Consider the following 22,401-nt stretch of genomic DNA (forward strand, 5'->3'; position numbering starts at 1 on the left):
AGTGGCCCTGCTCACCATTGCTCCCAGTGATCCACTAGCAACATTTTGCTTGCTGTCACTGCAACCTTATGCTCTGCTGACCTAAATGTCTGAGTCCCAAAGGGAGGCATGTTCCCACCAGGAGACACAATGACTCCATGGGACTGAAAGTTAAGACTCTGCCACCCAGTCACTTTGGGCTCCTCATGCTTCTCAATCAACCGGGAAAAATGGGAGTTCTTGTTACTGTGCTGGCTGGGGTGGCTGATCTTGGTTCCCAAGGGGAAGTTGGGCTGCTGTATCACAATGGAGCTAGAGGTGTGTGTCTGGAATACAGGAGACCCGTTAGGTATCTCTTAGTATCACCATGCCCTGTGAGCAAGTCGATGGAAAACTTCAACACCACAATTCAGGCAGGATGAATAATGGCCCAGACCCTTCAGGAATGAAGGTTAGATCACCCCACCAGGTACAGAACCATGACCCACTGAGGTACTTTCTGAGGACAAATGGAATACAGAAGGGGGAGTGGAAGAAGGTAGTTATAAATACCAGCTAAATCACATGACCAGTTATAGAAAGGAGGACTGTAATTATCATGAGTATTTACTCCTTATTTTGGTATGAATATGTTTGTGTGTATATGAAATATCTTTGTTTTCTCTCTTCTCTTATTCGCTTATCATGTAAGATGTATTGATTTTACTTTATAGTATTTAAGTATTGTTGACTTTACATCATAGTATTTAAGTAATAGGATATCAAGGAGAAGAGTGAACATCTCCCAAGGTGTTTGCATCCTCTTTTGGGGCAAATGTGTGTTTTCAGTTGGGTGCAGGACAGCTGTATCATGTCAGGCAAAAGTATGACCTTGTTATTGTTATTTTGAGATTATGTATGATGTAGGGAGATATGTACATGGGTGCCAAGCTGACAGGACATAGACTTGTGATAGTTAATTTTATTCGTCAACTTGGTTAGGCCATAGTACCTAGATATTTGGTCAAACACCAGTCTAGATGTTGCTGTGAAGGTATTTTTCAGATGAGATTAACTTTAAATCAGTAGACCTTGATTAAGGCAGGTTACTCCCCATAAAGTAGATGAACCTCATCCAATCCATTGAAGGCCTTAAGAGAAAAAGACTGAGGTCCCTGAGCAAGAAAGAATTCTGCCTTTGGACTTAGCTACCACACCAACACTCTCCCCTGGGTCTCCAGCCTGCCAGCCTGCCAGACTGCCGTGCAGATTTAGAACTTGCCAGCCTCTACAGTACTGTGAGCCAATTCCTCAAAGTAAATCTATATACTTTCTCTATATATAGATATACAGGAACACACACACACACACGCACGTTCACACAGCCTATTGGCTATGTTTCTCTGGAGAATCCTGACTAATAGAATTGATAACACTAAAATCTGTTATACTAAAGGTCTTGATGCTAATGTAAACTTTCTTAGCTATTTCTCTCTGCGGTGAGTTTTAGAAACGCTTAATAATTTAGAAATGCTTAATAATAAATTTAGAAATGCTTAATAATATTTTCCAGGGAATATCAAGTGGTGGTTCACAGTATGAGCTCTAGAGTCAGAATTGTGGGGTTTGCTTCTGTTTGCCACTTCCTTGCTCTGTGATCTGGCACAATATCCTCACCACTCCACGCTTCTAGTGACTCATGAGGTAACTAAGAAGAAGAATAGCGCTTGGCACATAGCAAATGTTCAGTAAATATCAGCTATTGTTATCTTTATATTACAAAGAGTAAATGCTAAAGCAAAGATATAAAAACTTTCCTCAATAGCCCTTTCTGAATCATTCCTGAATCAAGTTGAACTGCAAATGCATTTATAAAATTGGCTATTAAAAAGAAGAGCACACCAATTAATCCATCTATAACGGCAGTTTTTTTTTTTTTTTTTTTTTTTTGTTTTTTTTTTGTCAGTGCAAATAATAAACCCCTGGTTTATAGGCTCAGCATTTGGACTTATTTATGCTGCATTTTCTTACAATGATGCATAATTATAGAAGTCACAGGAATCCTCATAAATTCCTATTCTGCTTTACCTTGTTTATTAATTTTGAGCAACTACTCTCTATTGGCACACATCATATTGGAACATCCCTGAGTATATGTAAGTTTGACAAATCATTTTGCTTCCTTGATGTAGTTGGCTGAAAACTGCCCTCCTCCCCCACCACCCTTACATCCAGAACCTAAAACCTGGAACCTTTGCATATTAGTTACCCTATTTGGAAAAAGGGTCTTTGCAGATGTTAATAAGTAAAGGATCGTAAGATAATAGATTTTCCTGGGTGCTACGGACTGATTTGTGCTCCTCCTCCCCTGCAAATTTGTATGTTGAAGTCATGACCCCCAATGTAGCTATATTTAGAGATGGGGCTGATATGGAAGAAACCTAAATTAAGGTTAAATGAGGTCATAAAGGTGGATTCATGTTCTTATAAGGAGAGACACTAGAGTGCACTCTCTCCCATCTCCCCTCCCTACCCACACTTACGCACGGAAAAAAGGCCATGTGAGGACATGGTGAGAAGGCAGCTATGTGCAGGCCAGGAGGAGAAGCCTCACCAGAAACTGAACCCTGCTGGACCTTGACCTGGGACTCCAGCCTCCAGATGCACAAGACATACATTTCTGTTGTTTAAGCCACCCACCCAACCAGCAGTATTTTGTTACGGTAGCTTGAGCAGACTAATATACCTGGGTCATTTAGGCGAATATGCAATCATATGTATCTTACAAGAGGGAGGCAGAGGGAAATTTTGGACACAAAGAAGCAGGGGATGTGAAGATGGAGCAGAGAGAGATTTGAAGATGCTGGCTTCAAAGACTGAAGGGACATAGGCACAAGCCAAGGAATGCTGGCCGCCACAGAAGCTGGAAGAGGAAAGGAACAGATTCTCCCCTAGGGTCTCTGGACGGGTCACAGCTTGGCTGAACCTTAATTTCAGCCTGGTGAAACAGAGTTCAGAGTTCTGCTCTCCAGAACTGTGAAAGAATACATTCCTCTTGTTTTAAGCTACCAATTTTATGGGAATTTGTTATAGCAGCCATATGACATTAATAAAATAAATAATTAATTATTCATTCAATAACTGAGCTAAGGGCTTAATTATCACCTCACCATCCATACATTCAAGAAATATTTGTTGAGTTTCTACTATGTGTCACATGCTGGGAAGACGGTGATAAGTATAAAAGATACAACTCCATTCCTTGTTTCCAGTCTGTTGTGGGAGACAAACTAAAAACAAGTTGAAGGAATGAATCTGTAATATGATTTTGGGAAATATATGAAGGAAACAGACAGGTGACAGGATAATGTGAGAGTTAGGTAAGAAGTACTTAAATAGTCAGGGAAGTCTTCTCTGAAGATGAGGCATCGAAGTTGAGACCTGAAAAATCTGAAGCAGCAGCTGTGGGAGAAGCAGGGGAAAGAGCAGTTCAGGCAGAGCCCATCAGGAACAAGGATCCCAAGAAGGAAAGGACACAGCTAAGTTCTAGGACTGGAAGGACAGCCAATGTCCCCAATGCCTAATACTTAATAGTAATTCACAGCTGAGTGTTTACTCTGTACCAGACACTATTTGATAGGATTTACTTTATTCACCTTCTTAATAACTCATGAGTAGGCTATAATTATTGCTCTCCCTACACACACACACGCCTTCTAAGAGGAAGACACTGAAGCAGTGTGGTGGGTAAGAGTCGGAGGTTGGAGCCATAGGAGCATAGACACTCAGGAATAGTGGTTAGGCCCTTAGAGGTCATCAGGGCATTTAAATTCTGCTCAAAATGCAATGAAAAAGAAGTATTAAAGGCTGTTCAGTAGAAAAGAGTATAATCTGATTTGTGTTTTAAAAGGATCATTCTGCCTGCTGGTGGGCGTTTAATTGTGGAGAAGAATAAGTGGAAACAGGAAGACCAAGAGACTATTGTAATGGTCTAAATGAGAGATGGTGGTTGTTTGGACTAAGACAATGGCAGCAGAAGCAGAAGAGAATCCATTTTGGAGAAGGATCAGTGGAATTTGCTGATGGATTAGATGTGGGGAATGAAGTAGAGAATTTAAGACTGAGTCTCTATTACTGAAGCTTAATGTTCTGAGAGTATGTGATGCTTTTGTAAGCATTTCTCATGGTGCATTTCTTTTGCCGCATTTTCACATATCATCTCTTTAACTAGATTTACACTTAACATCTACAGTACCAGCATAAACTGTGTGTTGCTGTAGGTATAATTCCTGCCAACATTTAATCTCTATTTCTCATTGGTCTCCTTTCTTACAACCTGAGAAGTGTTCTAAGAAGAGAACCATGTTTAGTAAAGTACAATTAATAACAATTCTTCATTAAATATAATAATCTTAGATAGTGAACAAAGCCACTGTCCACTTCCTTGTAAGCATTTTCTTGTACAGAGAGTCCCCGACCTATGATGGTTTGACTTACAACTTTTCAACTTTATCATGCTGCAAAAGCTATACACATTCAGTAGAAACTGTACTTTGAATTTTGCCCTTTTTGTGGGCTAGCGATATGCAGTACAACACTCTTATGATGCTGGGCAGTGGCAGCGGGCAGCAGTTTCCAGTCAGGCAGGCGATCACGAGGGTAAACATTGGCTACCCTACGGTGGTTTCATTGTGTTGGATGATTTTGCCCAACTGTAGGCTAATATAAGTATTCTGAGCATGTTTAGGGTAGGCTAAGCTAAATTATGATGTTTCGTAGGGTAGGTGTATTAAATGCATTTTTGACTTAACGATATTTTCAATTTATGATCAGTTTATTAGGATATAATTCTATCATAAGCATCTGCATATCACCTCATTTCATTTTCAAAACACTGACTCCTCAGAAAAGTAGGAAATATCATGATGAACATCTCAGAGCTGAGGAAGTGGGCGGTGTGGAGGTTTAGTAGAGCTCTTAGGCACGGTCTTATAATGACAGCTGACACAATGGCCAGAGGCCTTGACAAGCCACCCAATTCTCTTCCCATCTCCTAATTGCTTGGTTAACTGCATTGCAACATAATTCTTTTTTGTTTCTTCCGTTCCCTATGTTCAAGCTTCTAAGGGCAATCCATATCTCTGTTGCACAGGGGAAGGACTCAACTTAAATTCAACATATCTTGGAATAACCTTAATGGATTATTGATGAACTTGGAAGCTGTTCTTTTCAATTCACAGAAATGAATGATCATCAAGAAATATTATCATGGCTGCAGGGTGGGGAAATCCCTTGATAACATGAAAAATGAGCTCTCTTGCAACCATATTAGAATTCTGTATTTCCTTCTCTTACATTGACCTGGTGGTGGCAGGAGAGACAGAAAAATGAAATAAATCTACAAGTATTTTATTTCAAAGAATATCATGATGTGGCAGGTGTCAAGGAAAAAAAAATCATATTATAGTTTTACAGGTTAATCAATTTTTAAAAATGAGTTTGGTACATGATAAATAGCTGCCATCTTCACTTATAGAGCACTCAACCCTCTTTTTAATTCCAGAATATCACTGAGGAGTGTTAGCATTGGGCCCAGAATATTTGGTTATTCCATAATAAATTCTTGTAACATCATTGTTACATGTTTACACTGTATAATCTTTGAAATTCATGGAGTGCTATAAGACATGTGAAAGATATTCAACAACAGTGTTGGTTTCTTTTTCCCCTTTTAAATTAAATTTTGTACCTATTAAAAAATAAGATCAAATTATCTAAGTCTTAAGACTTTAAAACAATGTGAACTTTGGGTTATGTTACTGTTTATTATATAAACATATTTTTAAAAATCAAAATCTGGAGGTGTCTCCTAAATTTGACATCCATGAACTAATATAGCCATTACCAACTATATGTCTCTTTATAACCCCCTATGTGTCCACCATTCCTATAGGAATGGTGAAATAACACCAAGCCATAGAGAAAGTTGTCACTTGGAAAGGACCTTCTTTACTGTAATTAGCCAGTGTGTATAATGGCTTTGTTTCTCTGGATACATGTGATTCTGGGAAAGTTCATTTGATAATATACTTGCTATTATCCGATATTCTTATTTCTTGTGGGGCACACTATTCATATAAAATCAGTTTAGAATGTGCTCCCTGTCTCCAAATACCTTTGCTTCATCCTTCTCTGTAAGGAATGGCTTTAATATCCCTTCCCTTTCACATCTTAGTTCAGGGCTACTGGTTTACATTAACATCCCACTCATTTCTTTATGTAAAATGAGAACAATAAACCAATAAACTGAAGATATTTCACTGTATTGTGTGCATGCCACAGATATCCTTATAACAACACTAACAAATACGCCCTTAGGTGCTACCAAGACCTCAAATAAGAGGCATATACCCCACTTATTCTATAACTGGTAGAAATTGTTACAACTAGCTTTGAAAACAAGTGAGCACACTTGAAGTGCAAAGAAGTTAGTAACGTTTTGTGTATAGCTTTTAACAGCTTAATTTTTTTTGTAATATTTCAATTATGGTTGACATTCAATATTGTTTTACATTAGTTTCAGGTGTACAGTGTAGTGGTTAGACATTTATATAATTTATGAAGTGATTCCCCTGATTAGTCTAGAACCCACTATGTATAGTTATTACAATATTATTGACTATATTTCCTATGCTGTACTTTACATCCCCATGCCTATTTTGTAACTACCATGTTTCCCTGAAAATAAGACCTAGCCGGACCATCAATTCTAATGCATCTTTTGGAGCAAAAATTAATATAAGACCAGGTCTTAAATTATATTATTTTAAAATAATATAATATTATATTAAAATAAGACCGGGTCTTATATTAATTTTGTTCTAAAAGATGCATTAGAGCTAATGGTCCTGCTAGGTCTTATTTTTGGGGAAACACAGCACCAATTTGTATTTCTTAATCCCTTCACCTTTTTCACCCAAACCCAACCCTCCTCTCATCTGGTAACCATCAGTTTGTTCTTTGTATCTATGAGTCTGTTCCTGTTTTGTTTTGGTTTTTTTGTTTGCTTATTTTGTTCTTTAAATTCCACACATAAGTGAAATCATATAGTATTTGTCTTTCTCTGTCTGACTCATTTCACTTAGCATAACGTCCTCTAGTTTCATCCATGTTGTCACAAATGGTAAGATTTCATTTTTTATGGCCAAATAATATTTAATATTCTGTTGTGTATATATATATATATATATATATATATATATGTATATATATGTATATATATATATATATACATTACATTTTCTTTATCCATTCATCTATTGTTGGGTACTTAGGTTGCTTCAATACCTTGGCTATTATAAGTAGCGCTGCAGTGAACATTGGGATGCATATAGCTTTCCATTTCTCTGAAGAGGACATACAGATGGTCAATAGGCATATGAAAAAATGCTCAACATCACTAGTTATCAGAGAAATGCAAATTAAAACCACAATGAGATATCACCTCACACCGGTCAAAATGGTTATCATCAATAAATCAAAAAACAATGAGTTGGCAGATGTGGAGAAAAGGGATCCCTCATACACTGCTGGTAGGATTGCAAATTGGTGCAGCCACTATGGAAAACAGTATGGAGGTTCCTCAAAAAATTAAAAATAGAATTACCATATGACCCAGCAATTCCACTTCTGGGTATTTATCTGAATAAATTCAAAACACTAATTCAGCAGCTTTATTAATGACAGACTTTGCAGAAGAAAAATGGTTGTGTCCTAGTGCTGAAGATGAGGGAAATGTTTGCAAGGACAGTTTTAATCTACATCAGGGGTCAGTAAACTAACAAATCTAGCAGCTGTCTGGTTTTATAAATAAAGTTTTATTGGAAAAGCCATATCCATAGCAGAGTTGAGTACTTGTGAAAGAGACTGAATTGCAGAACCTGAAATATTCATAATCTGGTGTTTTACAGAACAGTTTGCTGACCCTTCTGATTGTAGACACATCAACAAATACAGATATACTTACACAAACATAGTATGTGAAAATGACTCATTTCACAATGTACTGTTGGGTGATTTATAAATAATAAATCTAAATATTAGATATTATTTTTTATATAAATAGAATAAATTTCTTAGCAAATTTTCCACCCTTGATGTGCGTTCCATTCTTCCATTGCCCTGTGACACTCTATATAGTTATTATGGCATGGAACTGGTTTTCTAATCTCCACATAGCCTTGAGATGTTCCCTAAGCAGTCCCTCAGTTCAAGAAATGAATCACAATGGAATACTATTCGGCGGTAAGAAAAGATGATATAGGAACATTTGTGACAACATGGATGGATCTTGAGAGTGTAATGCTGAGCGAAATAAGTCAGACATAAAAAGCAGAGAACCTAAGGGTAAAGGGGATCCAATATATAGTGAGGGAAAGAGAACTGACTCTGGGTGGTGAACACACAATGTGGTATATAGATGATGTATCATAGAATTGTACAGCTGAAATCTATGTAACTTTACTAACAATTGTCACCCCAATAAACTTTAATTAAAAAAAAAAAAGCAGAGAACCATGTGATTTCACTGATATGTGGTATATAAACCAAAAACAACAAAAGAACAAGACAAACAAATGAGAAACAGAAACTCATAGACACAGACAATAGTTTAGTGGTTACCAGAGGGTAAGGGGGGTGGGGGGTGGGAGATGAGGGTAAGGGGGATCAAATATATGGTGATGGAAGGAGAACTGACTCTGGGTAGTGAACACACAATGGGATTTATAGATGATGTAATACAGAATTGTACACCTGAAATCTATGTAATTTTACTAACAATTGTCACCCCAATAAATTTTTTTAAAATTAATTAATTAATTAAAAAAAAGAAATGAATCAAAACAGTGACTTGCTATTGTGGGATCTAAATTTTTTACTTTTCGGCTGGTTTCATTAACTTGAAATGTAAAGAGTCCACATCAATCAAAATTTTTTTGCTGTTTATGTGAAAATTGCTAGATAATGTTCAGCCTAGAAAATTGAAGTTTAACCTTAAATGTTTCTTGTAGAAATAAGCCTTTCAACAAAATAAATAATCAATGAACACCTACTGTGCCAGGCACTATTCTAGACACTAGGGATCCAGCAGAGAAGGAGACAAGAATGGCCCCTGTCATCCAGAGCTTAGTTCTTACATAAAGTCATTCCTTTCATTTAAAGGTGGGGCTGGTTAGTAGACAAAGGAAACATCAGTACGATCCATAAGTGCTGGGACCTGCCCTGAGCAATGGGGAGCTGGTACACTCCTACACGTAAATGCTTGGTTCTATGGAACCTCACAAAAGTAAATGGGTGTGAAACTGGCAAGCAAAATTTAAATCCAAGTTAGGCTGAATTCACTAAATTTGAGGCCCCACAGAATAGTTTATAAGGTATTTATTTTAAAAAATAAAACCACATCTGAAAATATATTTAAATGAGAAAAAAACTAGGTATATGACTAAGTTACTTGAGCTTAGCAAGGTAATGAGTAAAGAGTTTTAGTTACACAAAAATAATGAGAAAACCAGGCATATAGATACATTTTAATTGTTTTTGTGTTCATGTTTCTCAATTAAAACTGAGAATAAATGATTTAGAACCTTCTAATTAGTGTCTGGTTGCAATTTAGTCCCATTTTTCAATGGCAGAGATTCATATTTAAACTTCCTTTTTATTTGAGGGGATTGCTAGGTTTACGTATTTTTGAACTGAAAATTACTTAATTGTTTTATGATTAGGAAAATGACAAATGTTTGTATACTGTTTTCACAGCACAAAATTTAAGCAATTCTTACAAGTATGAGGAATATGAAATATAAGCACTCAAAATTCTACCATCCTTAATAATGGCATTATTTATTGAGTGTTCACTGTGCCAGATGCTGCAGTTAGTGATTTTCCTATACTATTTCATTCCTATACAGGGAACCTTGATGCTACCAGTTATATAGCACCCACTAATATGACCTCAATTTTGCTGATCGGGAAATAAGGGTTGAGAGGAGTTAAGTAACTTTTGCACAAGGCTGTATAACTGATAGCATCAGGGGTTTCTGTATAGAATTCAGGGGTAAACCTGGATAGAAACATGGATTTTTATTTTCACTGACCTCTCACTGACACTTGGCATCTCTTCATTATAAATGAAAGCAAAGAGCTAGCTACATTAGTATTAGCAGTGCCTTAGATGTTTTAGCTAATAGAAATCACATATATTTTCAAGTCACGTTGCAATTGCTGCAGAGCTCTTCAATATTGCTCACACTCGTCACTGCTTTGAAATGACAGTAGTTATTAGATGTGCTTCCAGATCTTATGATTTGTGATTTGATATATTACTATATCATCACATTCTAAAATATTTTGATAACTTTATTTTAATATAATCAGCCTGTTTTGTAATGCTATGTTTTTCATTTTAGACATTTAAAACCATTGTGAAAGGGATCTCTAGGCCTCACCACTGCCAGAGGGACTCAGGACACACAAAAAAGTTAAGGACCCCTTGGGAGGAAGTGAGCTGAAATTCACACCCAGAGCGTGGGCTCAGTCTTACAACAGCTCTGCCATTCTGCCTGCCTTTGGACTCATGTTAACATTTTGGTGAATATACTTTCAGATCTGTCTCCAATTTGAAGAGAATTAATTAAGTGGTAATTAACTCAGGGAAATATCAAGGAAATATTCCCCAAAACAGCAAACCTTTCCACTTCCTCATATTCTCAACGAGGTGGGTGGGCATTGGGACTTGCCATTTCTGGGGCTCTGAAGGTGAATTGGGGGAAAAGTTCAAGGCTACCAAGGAATTGTACCCCTGGTAGTGGGACAGGTAACACACCAAGCTGACCTACAAGTCATTCTTAAACAAAAAGAACCCAGAGGTAGAACACTTGTGGACTCTTTTTTGGGGAAAAAAAACAAACATTAATATTTCTGTGAGCCTGGGTCATTCATATATATATATATATATATATATATTTATTTATTTATTTATTTATTTATTTATTTTATTATTTTTTTTTTTTGAGAAGAGAAGAGAAAATGTAACCTAGGAAAGTTATCCTTTGAATACATATATAAGAAATGCTTTCAGGGAAACAAAGACGTGAGAATTACAGCCCTTCTGCACATATCCTAAAGACCTACTACTAGCCTAATTGGCACCTTTGTGTGATTATGAAGTCTCCTCTTCCTCAAGGCACTCACTACCATCTGCTGGAAAACATGCCCTATAAGTAGACAGGCGGCACTGTGGAAAGCCTGTACAAACACACACAGCAGCCCTGGTCCCGACAACACCAATGGTGATAAAACCCACCTAACTAAGAGATAAATCAAAATCAGGTATTCATAAAAGAAGAACCTGCATGTCAGAGACTGGTGGTTCAGCAAATGTAGTAAGTATGGAAATATGGCTTACATACCACAGGGATTATATTGATCTAAATTAACTATTAACATAATTGACAATATAAAAATAGTACAACAGAAGTCTGGAAATGCGGGACAGTATTAATTATCTTTCATAGAAGGGAGTCAAGAAAAACTCTCAAAACTAATTTTAAATATAAAGTTACAAAAAGTCTCCCATCCACGGTAGCCCCTGGAGATATGCAGTGAGTGATGGCTATGCTTCAACCTTTAAAGTTTGAGCCAACCTTTGCTCTTTATCTTAGCAAACTGATGTTCTGATTTCTGTGAGCCTGGGTCATTAATTTTCTGGTCCATGGGAGATGGAACCATTCAGACTAGCTGACGAAATTAGGTGGCTGAGTGTGCTGGACAGGGCCAGACTGTTCACCCTGGTGACAAACACATCCCATGCACTCTAGGAGACAACTAGCTGTTTTTTCCTGGCCACACTCCAGTCCAACCACAAGCCTTTCCATTTGAAAGTTCTGCAACACCTCTCTCTACCTCATTCCGTTGTCCCCTACAGTTTGTCTTGGTGATGAAAGTTCAAAATATCTGTGATGTGCAGTTTAAGAATAGACGCACGTAGAAAGAATTTTGACTTCTGGCTATAATTCTAGACCTGCCTCACAATTTATCCCCAACTTCTCGAATCCTTCCAAAATTTCTGATGAACAGAAATTGCTAATGTGGCAGAGACTGGCTGTTCACTAAATCTATTTTCTTTTCTTCTTGTACAAACAGCTTGACTATATTTCCCAGCTTCCCTTCAGTTATGTGTGGCCATGTGACTGAGTTCTGGCCAGTACAATGGGGAGGATGCTATGTAGACCACTTTAGACACAGCCATAAAAGTCTCCAGGCTATGCCACAGAGAGTCTTGAGAGAACTGCAAGGGCCTAGCCCAGAGACTGGCAAACTTTTTCTTAAAAGGCCAGAGAATAAATATTTTAGGCTTGTGGGTCACACAGTCTGTGTCACAATTATTCAATGCAGTCATTGTGGGGCAAAAGCAGCCATAGATAACATATAAAGAAATGGGCATGGCTGTGCTCCCATAAAACTATATTTACAAAAACATGGGGTGGCTCACAGTTCAGAGTTTGTTTATCCCTGCCCTGGAGTATGTCACAGCTACAAGATGGAAAGAGTGCCAGTTCCTGAGTAGAACCTGCATGGAAGCAGCCCCTTTCACCTGCAGAAGATAGCAACACTTACCCTCACTAATTCAGCAATACAGAAACCTCAAAAGGCATTTCCAGGCAGAGGAAAACCGAGTTCAAACATTCATTGCTCTATCACCTTGGTACTTCCTGTGAGAGGCTTTGGGGGCCTCAGTGATGCCAGTTTCCCCAATTCTCTACTCACCAGTGACAGTTTAAAAAAAATAGGAAAAGAGTTATAAAAGCTTAATATTATTTAAAAATAACCCATTTATAGTTATAATTAGGTACTATGAACTTAAAATTTATAGCCCTTTAAGATGCCATACTTACAAAAAGAAATATAAGAGGCTACAGATGAGAGTACTTTTATAAATAAGATGTGTAGCATGATGTTATGCTCACCAGCTGCCACAGGCTGAAACTGCCTGCCCTGGCTTTTCAAGTGCAGTTCCATTACTGACCCTGCTCACTGCCACAGAGGATCAACAGGGTTGCCTGGCTCCAGATTCTAATCCGCAGCTAATGAAAGATTCCGCTCAGAATGCATCCTCTGCCAACTTTCTGGCATTGGCACTCAGATGTTGAGGATGCTTCAGATTTCTGGTCTATTCAAGTTCTAGTGGTTTGGGATGCCGTCCTTCGCATTAATCCGCCTGGCGATTTTTGGTGGTTCTTGTCATCTTTATTTATAAGTAAAGAGTTAAGCACCCAAACAGTACCCAGCACATAGCAGGCATAGAAGAAATATTTGCTGCATGAAGTTCTTTTAAATTTAGTGCGTAATAAGACATTAGTACATTAGCCCCACATCCAGAGTTATTAAACTTTTTTTGCCAAATCTCTTAAAACATCACCACCAGTAAGAGAAACTGGCACATGTGAGATGTAAGTTTTAGTGGCTGTCAGTCAGAGAGAGTCAGGGTGGACGGTGGAGCGCTACACCTGTTATCAGAGGACACATCTAAGCGGCTAGAATAGGCAGTTGAGAATGTAAGAAACTTTCCTGATTATTTGTTAAAAATAACTCACAGCGATTATAAAAAATGTATCTGATATAGAGATGAGACTAAAACATACAGAATGTTTTCTAATACATACAGATGCAATCCTATAAACTTCACACAAATCACATCACCCAGAATACTTGAAGTAGCCTCCTTGGACAAATGATTTTGAAATTTCTCTTTTCTCCCCCCAACCCGTTTTAGTAGTGAATATTTGGATAATAAAAACACTTTCCTGATGTAGGACTATAAGTTTTATGGAGTCCTTACTTCCCTAAAATATTACTTTCCCTATAGGATCACATGTGGTTTCATGCTGTTTAGTGTGGGGAATTATAAAACCAATGAGTGGAGTGTTTAAAGGGGATTTGGAGAGAATGTACAAGGTTCATTTTTTCCTCTATCAATTTCTTATTTATTTTGATAAAACTACAAAAATAATTTATTTATGAAATTACTCTCAACTTTAACCATTACAGCAATTCTGTGGTAATATCAAGCCTTGAAAATATAATAGCAAAATGTGTGAAGTAAGCCAGTTTCTATTTTAAATGTCAGGCAGGGGCATTGGCCGTTATTTTTCTGAAGAATGTTGAGCACATGATGGTAAATCATGAAAGATTTTATTGGTATTTTATTTCAACAACCCTTGAATGTTTTATATTTATAGCTATCCCCTAAAAATTCTATTGTAAGCATGAAAGAATTAAGGAACTAGTTGAAAATGACTGATGTAATATTTTCTAAATTCTTATGTGTGAGACTCCAGTTTCACCTTTTCAAACAAGGAATAAGAGAAAACTCACACAAAATTGTTAAAAGCTACATCTAGTTACAAAATCTTAAAATAAGATTAGTATCCTAAAAATAGGAATAGGGATTACTAACCCTGGACCATACATTTAATCAGAAATGCATCACTACTGGTCACCAGTTATAAATTATTGAACCTTCAAAAATTCCATAAGGCAAGTCTCATGACCTTGAAGTATGGAGTGAATGGAAAACTGGTCCACAGTACTTAACGAGTAAACAGAAGCTACAATTTAAATCGAGGCTCCTTTGACTTCTTAGTCCATGTTCTTTTTGCCACATCATACTGTTGAATTCATATTTCATGCTGTAGATACTGAAGTCGTCTCCCATCCCAATTCATTCTCTCCATATATAACTGAGTGTTTTCTTTGTTAACGCCACACATTAGTAGGTAACCAGAACCACAGAAATCAACAGGGACATTCAACAGTGCACAGTGTATGTAGGTGGAGAGTGTGTCTTCATGGCCCAGATGTGGCTTCTAAAGACCACACCCATACATCCCAGCTGGCCCAGCTTGCAGCCAATGTGCCTGGGTTTGTCCTGCTGTGATTGTGAAGAATCCTCTTAGGCAGAGTAATGGCCCCCCCAAAGATGGTCCCATTCTAATCCCTGGCACCTGTGAGTGTGTTCTCTTACATGGTGAAAGGGACTCTGCAGATGTGATTAAGTTAAAGAGTCTGAAATGGGGAGAGTATCCTGGATTATCTGGGTGGGCCCGATATCATCACACAAGGGAAGCAGGAGGGGCAGAGTCAGATAGGAAGATACTATGCTGCTGGCTTTGAAGATGGAGGAACGGGTTCTGAGCCAAGAAATGCAGACAGCCTCCCAAAGTTGGAAAAGACCAGGAAACGGATCTCCCCGAGAGCCTTCAGAAGCCACACAGCTTTGCTGAGTTGATTTTAGCCCACTGAGACTTCTGACCTCCAGAACTGTGAGGTAATAAACTCGTTTTGTTCTAAGCCGCTGAGTATGTGGTAATTTGTTATGGAAGCCACGGGACACTAATACCCTTTTAATTTTAAAAGTGTCCTTGTTTGTACGATAAATATAAGGAAATAGAGTTCATAACTGATCAAGCTCTGACCTTGAAAGGCCAACACATTATCAAATTGAAAAGCTTTCATGTAAATCTCTTCCTGGGTTTGGTTTTAGGGGGTCTCTGAGGGCCAGTAAAGCTTATTTCCTGCACATTCCATGGATTGCTATAGATTTACTGTTCTGAATTCAATAATGTTGTCAGGTAATAAAGAACAGAAATATACAACCACTTCTCAAAAGCCTTGTAAAATTAGAGTTTGCAAGAGCTCTACACCATACAGATAGTCTAATTCAGAAGCAGGTCATTTGCTTCCCCGGGATGGGGCTTTATTGCCCAGTCAGCATAGCAGTCAGCACAAGAAGCAGGGAAGCTGCAGACAGTGGACTGATGGGTGGGGAAGAGGATAGATTTTTTTTTTTCCATGGGTGGAAAGTGAGAAAAAGTAAATAATCAATGTTGGCCAGGAGAGCTTCATTTAATCATTTAGTTCTGCCTGCGTAAGCAACATCTGTGAGCAAACAGCCCTCCCATCGCAATCTGCAGATATTTATAACCAGCCCAGAAGGTTGTTTGGAGTGAAGACATCATGATTAAGGGAAAGAATAAACTGTAACTGCAGGATGCAGTCAAACCAAATGAGATCTCAGAGGTCACTAGTCAATCCTCCATACCGAGGGGTGAGGCCCTTTGCATTATCCCTCTCCCATTCTAGTCCACCCCCTCCAGCGAGGAGAACTCCTAAGACAGCCTATTCTGCTTTCCGACGATGACAAATTGTGAACAAGATTTCTTTACATTTTGGCTATAATCTTATAACCTTCACCCTTTGGTCTTAGTTTCACCTGCTTCAGTCACAGAAAAAAAGTACGAACCAGTAGCTCTCAATTCTGGCTGCGTACTAGGGTTACGTGGGGAGCCTTTAAAGATCTGATGTCTGGCCTGCATCACTGACATTTAAGTCAGAGCCATTTAAGTGGGAACGGGCCCTGAGCATCAGCATTTCTAAAACTCTTCAGGTGATGCCAATGTGTAGCCAAGGTTGAGGGTTACCGGCTTAACACCTCTTCCATACTACACTCTTCACATATTAATAGTTAAAGACACCCCCAGCTGAGTTGAATCTTCTCTTCCTCAGAGCAGACAATAAAAGGTAACTTGCAGTCATTGCTGTGCAGCCCCAGAGAGGACCAGGGATATAAACCACCAAAGAAGACTTGGCTGTGGTGGAATTGACTTGGTTCCTTTCATGTTTTTAAAAGTATAACCAGACAGATAAAGTGGACTTCATCAAAATTAAAATTCTTTGTGCTTCTAAGGACAGACACTAACAAGAAAATGAAAAGACAATCACAAAGTGTCAGAAAATATGTGTCAATCATGTACTTGAGGGTCTAGTATCCAGAATATGTAAAGAAATATTATAACTCAGTAATAAAAAGACAAATAACCCAATTAAGACTGGGCCAAGAATGTAAATAGGTATTTCTCCAAAGAAGATATATCTAAAATATAACCACCTTTTCCCACTCCCCTAAAGACACACACCACACACACACCATCATGTAATATCACAATTTTTTAAATTTTGCAAAATTTGCCAAAATTTTACCATAAATTTATTTGCCATAAATTTAATGATAAAAGTACCTCTAGTAGGTGTCATTTAAAAATCAGTTTTCTGAGATGGCCCCTCTGGCTGTGATGCAAAATCACAAGGCACTCAGAACTACCCTTCCGCACAGCTCTGAAGAGCCTCCCATCTAGGAAGCAAGTCCAAGGCCAATTTCAGAGACAGGCAAGCTGAGCCCTGGGATGATAAAAAACACTGGATTTTCCAAACAATGACTATTTGACTGCAAATTCAAACACTGCTTGAAAGATTCTTTTTAAAATTCTTTGAGGCAAAGGGAAAATTTTTTTATTTTTAGATTTAAATTGAGTATTTAGCTTATTTCTTTGCAGATATTAAACACTATTGTTCATAAAACAATTAGAGAAGAGTACAAGGCAGTGTTTATGTAAGAAATAAGTAATGTGGTGTCAACTGAAACATTGAATGTGAGCAAAGATTTAGTACAAGCTAAGTCTCCAAATTTTTTATATTGGCCAAAACAGATATCATCTGAAATCAATAATTAGAGATTATTAAAACAGTGGTTCTCAATATTCAACAATGTGTGGAGACAGTTTTGATTGACACTACTGGGGGGATGGCATTGAGTGGGTCGAGTCCAGGGATGCTACAATGCACAGGACAGGCCCCCTCTCCCTAACCAAAAATCATCTGGTCTAAAATATCAATAGTGCTATGGTTGAGAAAACCTAAGCTAAATACAGTGTAATTGTTTCATGGAATACTACATATTCATTAAAAATAATCTTGTAGATTAGTGATTCTCAACTCTGGCTGTGTATTATGATTTGTGATGAGTCACCGGGAGAACTTCAAAAAGGCGCTACTCTCAACCAATCAGGACCAGGCTCTCTGGGGTGGGCCCTGGGCACAGCTATGATTTATATTCTCTTCAGTAATTGTAATGCATACCCAGAGTTGAGAACCACTGTTTCAGATTCACATTATGTATAGATACTAAATGACAAGGAAATATATACATGCTAAGTTTAAATAAAGCATGTAAGAAAGCATAGGTACAGTGTATTTAAATTTTTACTAAATACACTGTACCTACCATAAAATATATGTGTACTGTAAAAATATATATGCACTGTAAAATGGAACCAGTGTATAATAGTACTTATCTGTATTTTCTGACTTTATCATGATAAAAATAATAAAAGACAATAGACCACTCTAGGAAATAGTTTGGCAGTTTCTTATAAAACTAAACATGCTACCACATGCCCAGCAATAGTACCCTTGGATGTTTATCTCAGAGAAATGAAAACTCTGTTCACATGAAAACCTGTATATGGATGTTCATAGCAGCTTTATTTATAATAGCCAAAAATGAAGCAACCCAGAGGTGGTACATGGAACAATCCTTAGCGATGAAAATGAATGAGCTATTGACATGTGAAATGATCTGGATGGATCTCCAGAGAATCATGCTGAGTTAAAAAAGGTTATATATACTCTCTAATTCCATTTACATACCATTCTTGAAATCACAAATTTACAGAAACGGGGACTAAATGAGTGGTTTCGAGGGGTTAAGGAGGGGAGTGAGAGGAAGTAGGTATGGCTGTACATGGCAGCAGGAGCGACCCTTATGGGCATGGAAATGCCCATAGGTTGAATGTATCGATGATACTACACTACAGTTTGGAAGACATCATCAGTGGGGGAAAATAGGTAAAGGGTATATGGGATCTCGCTGTGTTATTTCTTAAAATGACATGTGAATCTACAATTATCTTGAAAATTTAATTTTTAAAAAGACAATAAGAATCAATTTTAACTAGAAAATAACCACCTATTGTGTTGAACAAATTGCTGCCTTAAGGAAATTTATCTTTTGAGTAGTAACAAAATGTATGTGTATAGTAAAAAGCATTGCTTTAAGAAATTTTAAAAAAAGTATCGATTACACCAGCAAATTGGTGAATACAAGAATTTAATTTTCAGATAACAAAGCTTCCCTTCTGACAGCATGATGAGGGTTACTATGTGGATTCCTCTTTAGCAAAGTTGCTTATTCTAAGTAAGCAGTAGCATACAAGTGATGGGAGAAGATGGGTTGCAGAAAATTAGAATTTACCTGGTTCATCAGCCTTCTCAGTTGCTGATGGTTGTAAATCTGGAAAGCTCCAGGTTTCACCAAAAGTCAGTGGAAGCAAGGAGTGACAGAGTCAAATAGGAACAAGCACTATTTCATGCACACCTCTCAGGGATTTGCTCTCAAATCAGAGAACATCAGCCTCACAGTGGAGCCTGTTAACAAAGCAGACACCCTCAGGCATGTCCCCAGTTACTGATTCTGTGGCTCAGGGCTGTGGCCCATGAATCTGCATGCCTATCACGTGTCCCTGGTGAAACCAGATTTTCAGGAACACTGCTGTGAGGGACACCGAGAGCTGGGCTGGATGTGGATTGCCCATGAAGTGACCCGCGGTCTTCAATCAGAGGAATAGATTTTTGTCATCTTTCCTTAAGGAAGATTAAAGGGATTCTTCTAGTTTGGGAGCTTATAAGTCAATTAATTACGGTAATAATTGCTGAGAACTGAACTCATGCTTAAGAATTGGACTGGATGTGAATGTTTACCTGCAGAGAAGAGAAGAAAAATGGTGGCCACCATGCTGTACACATGAGACCATGGCTAGGTAGTCCCAGGTGTCCAAAAAAAAAAAAAATGAGTGTGTACGGAGGGTGATTGTAAGAGAAGCTGGACCTCCCAGCACTGTGGCCGGGAGTAACATGAGGGCAACGTGTTGGGACTTTACTTTTTACCCGTGCAAGGACCAGACTGTGCTCAAGAAACAGATTGCATTATCCAGACTAAAAAATTTACAATGTATAAACATTGTCCAGTCCTAGATGGTTCCTTCAAGCTGTCATTTTTGCTTGTGTCCACAGTGGGCACAAGGCTTCACATAAAACAGGGACTCCGCTATCTGCTGCCATAGCCACTTCCCCACGTCTCCTCTTCCAGATCTGCCCTGGCCCTCTCAGCTGCTAACCTGTTTGTGTCCTCTTTCCCACCCTCGTCTGCCCTTCTCAGTCTGTTCCTGGTCATCAGTAGGGTCTGACTCTGGCTTCTCTCAGTAATATTTCTGATTATTCACTTCAGCTGCTTTGTCTCTGGTCCTCTCAGGTACATACTCGTCCTAGCTCAGCATTTCTTCAGGAACCTCAACACCCAATTTGACCTGGTTGAAAATGCCCTGGCTAGCAAAATATCTCATCAACTGGCCACACCGTGCGCTGGTGATGTTAATTGCAAAACCACTAATGCTTTAACTGTAAAAGCACTTGGATAGAAGTGGCCAGAATAGTGTTTCTTTTCTTCATCTTCTTCATTTGCCTGTCCTAACTTGGTCTTATCTCTTTGGATATTCCATACTTGTCCTTTTTCACACTGGTCTTAGTTCCCAACTGACCCTTACCTCATAGAACTAGTTCAGGAATGGCAAGCAGGTCTCTTCTCACACACTAATTATAATCAATTGTTAATAGTTGCAGGAAGTGTTGCAATTAAAAGCTAGCATCTGACCTCCATGTGCCAGAACCAATTAGTTACGCCTACCTAGGGTTAGAATGTGGGTAGTCTTCAAAAAGGCTTTGGACTGGGTAGTTTCTTCTTTTCTTTAGGGTTGATATACTAACTGCAAGGGCTTTACAATATTTCTTTGCATTCTTTACTCAAACCTCAGTTTTAGAAAAGAAACTACATTGACTCTTGAACAACTCAGCAGTTAGGGGTACTGATCCCCCATGCAGTTGAAAACCTGGGTATAGCTTTTGACTCCCCCAAATCTTAATACTAACAGCCTACTGTTGACCTTACTAACAACATAAATAGTTGATTTATACATATTTTGTATGTGATATATGTTATATACTGTATTCTTACAATAAGTTAAGCTAGAGAAAAGAAAATGTAATTAAGAAAATCATAAGAAAGAAAAAATACATGTATAGTAGTGTATGTATTTATCTGTGTATATAAAATCTGTGTATAAGTGGACCCATGCAGTTCTAACCCACGTTTTTTCAAGGGTCAACTGTATTTTGAATGCATTAGCATTTCCACTCATCTTTGCCGATATGAAAACATCTGCAGAACAGAAACTTCAGGAACTGTGTCTTTTTTTTCCAGTGAGAACATACTTTGCCAGTGCCTTTGGCAGAATCCCTTATGCAGTTATAGTTTGAGAATTGTACAAATATTCCCAGCTTTAGGCTGAACAAAGAGTAGCTTCTGAGCTGAATGGTGTCAGAAACACTGTCCCCCATTATTGAAAGCCCTTCCCTCTCTGGCAGTTTCTTATCTTTCACTATCAACTGTCTGCTGTAGTTACTGGTATTTCATGATAAAATGTTGCCTCTGTCATATAGTTGAAATGAGAATACTCAGATCATAGGGGTTAACACAGTTTCATTCCTACCTTTCTACACACAATGGGCACGCCACAAGAGGGCATTCTTACCTGCATGTGTTATTCCCTACCAAGTGTCTTCACAAAGGAGCACCAACTCAACTTACCTTGTAGTGGAAGAGAAACAATCCACAGAACAGGCTGTACAAATCTGCTGTGAGCAGGGAGAGGTTGACTGACGTGGCACTGGTTTTCTTTATGACGACTGGCATGAAGCTGTAGAGACCAAACATGCAGGCACTGAAGCCGACATAGAGCAGGCCTGCAGGGAGAGGAAAGAGAGGTGACATCACAGCCTCCTCCAGGGCCTCTGTATCCACAGTGGATGAAAGACAGGGAGCCACTTACCATTCATACAAGGGAGTTTTTCTTTCACTCTATTAACAGATGTTTATTATTGGGTAATGCATAACTGAAACATAAAAAGTGAAAATCTGTGTGTGGAAATGAACTTTCTGCTTCTCACTACCTATCTGGTATTTTGCTGCTTCTGAGAAGGAGTGACTCTTATTGCCTACAGTCAGAACATGGGTCAAGGCTTCTGAATTCTATTCTTAACTGGGAATTCATTAACTTCTACTATCCATGTCTGCTAAAACAGTTTTATCTCTGAGTTTTTTATTTGCAAAATAGGAACAGAACTGCTTGGTATCATGCATTGCTCACGATGATAAATCACTGCATTGCCCTTAAAGAGGAAGAGCTTACCTGTCAGAGATCTGAACTAAGTCAGAGTACTGACCTGGAATCCTATCTACGCGACCGTGGGCACACCACTCATTGCTCAGAGAACAAGGTGATCTGTCCATCTCTTGCAGATTTGTGAATCCTGCTCAGCCCTACGCCTAACACACAGAGACCAACTCCCTCATCACCTTGCCTAGCATGTCGTGGG

At 38.3% G+C, this 22,401-nt stretch overlaps 1 protein-coding gene across 2 annotated transcripts in view; it reads right to left on the reverse strand.

Annotated features, from left to right (window-relative positions):
* Nucleotides 1-22,401, reverse strand: part of SLC35F1 (solute carrier family 35 member F1) — a 371,967-nt gene that overhangs the window by 11,457 nt on the left and 338,109 nt on the right. For both annotated transcript variants that reach the window (XM_074333488.2, XM_019740997.3), the window contains exon 7: nt 21,614-21,768. In XM_074333488.2, the coding sequence (XP_074189589.2) occupies nt 21,614-21,768 (155 nt within the window). The remainder of the gene's footprint in view (nt 1-21,613; nt 21,769-22,401) is intronic.

Source organism: Rhinolophus sinicus, chromosome 2, assembly GCF_057876585.1.
Source record: "Rhinolophus sinicus isolate RSI-liver-muscle chromosome 2, RSI-T2T, whole genome shotgun sequence".
NCBI classification, from domain to species: Eukaryota; Metazoa; Chordata; class Mammalia; order Chiroptera; family Rhinolophidae; genus Rhinolophus; species Rhinolophus sinicus.